The sequence below is a fragment of the Octopus bimaculoides genome, chromosome 1, assembly GCF_001194135.2.
Source record: "Octopus bimaculoides isolate UCB-OBI-ISO-001 chromosome 1, ASM119413v2, whole genome shotgun sequence".
NCBI classification, from domain to species: Eukaryota; Metazoa; Mollusca; class Cephalopoda; order Octopoda; family Octopodidae; genus Octopus; species Octopus bimaculoides.
In genome coordinates this window covers 168,153,946-168,155,150 of record NC_068981.1, presented here as the reverse complement: position 1 = coordinate 168,155,150, position 1,205 = coordinate 168,153,946, and the positions used below count along the sequence as shown (strand labels likewise).

The 1,205-nt window shown below is 38.5% G+C and overlaps 1 protein-coding gene across 4 annotated transcripts in view; it reads left to right on the top strand.

Annotated features, from left to right (window-relative positions):
* The window catches only part of LOC106883200 (differentially expressed in FDCP 8 homolog), a 65,948-nt gene that overhangs the window by 56,421 nt on the left and 8,322 nt on the right, over positions 1–1,205 (top strand). For all 4 annotated transcript variants that reach the window (XM_014934130.2, XM_014934124.2, XM_014934143.2 and 1 more), the window contains one exon: positions 186–326. In XM_014934130.2, coding sequence (XP_014789616.1) covers positions 186–326 — 141 coding nt within the window. The remainder of the gene's footprint in view (positions 1–185; positions 327–1,205) is intronic.

Here is a 1,205-nt window from a genome sequence, read left to right as displayed (position 1 = left end):
AGTTTCCATCTTGCAGATTCACCCACAAGGCTTTGCCTGGCCTGGGCTATAGCAGAAGACACTTGTCTGAGGTGTCACAGAGTGGGACTGAACCCGAAACCATGTAATTGTAAAGCAATTTTCTTAACTTCTAATGTAGTGGTCATGATGTAGCTTTTTATCATAATCTTTCATTTATATTTTAGCTGCAGAAACGACAACATTTTGTTGAAAATTCCAATATGTTTTCATTACAAGACCTCAGAGATGCTGATTCTCAAATATTGCTGCCTGAACTAACAGATATTGTAAATAGTTTTTTGAAACACATAAAGAAAGCCTGCCAGGTAAAGATTTTTACATGATGTAACATTGAAACTTTTTTTTTTATTAAATGTGAGGTAGCACTTAAAAAGCACCCTTCAAATGTTGGGCCTCACAGAGGTGACGAATGACCTAAATGTTTGGTGCTTGAGAAGACTTGTCAAGCCGTGGCTGATACTGGTGTCACATAACTGGAACCCATGCCAGTGGCATATAAACAGCCCTCACTACACTCTTGGAGTGGTTGGTGTTAGGAAGGACATCCAGCCGTAGAAACCATGCCAAATTAGATTGGAACCTGGTGGAGCTCTCCAGCTTACCAGTTTTAGTCAAACTGTCTAATCCATGCCAGCATGGAAAGGAGGCACTAAATGATGATGACGGAGATGTGAGGAAGTAATACCCAACTTTTTAGCAGAAAGGTTTTCAATCCTTTTTGACTTCATTGGTCACTGCTTGCGCACTCCACATGGAAAAAAATTAAAAAAAAGCTTGTTATGAATATTTTGAGAAAAATTAGAAATCCGCTGTTGATGTGGTTTTATTTATCATACTTGCATGTAACAAAATTATGAATAACTTGTTTTCAAAAACACACATGCATTAATCTTTTACTTGTTTCAGTCATTAGACTGTGGCCGTGCTGGGGCACTGTCTTGGAGAATTTTTAGTTGAACGAATCGATCCTATTACTTATATCTTTTTAAATCTGGTACCTGGTACTTATTCTATCAGTTTCTTTTGCTGAACTGCTAAGTTACAGGGACATAAACACACTGGCACCTATTGTCAAGCAGTGGTGGGGGATAAACACAGACACAAAGACACATACGTACACACTCATATATACATACATACACACACACATGTACACACACACACACACACACACACACACACAC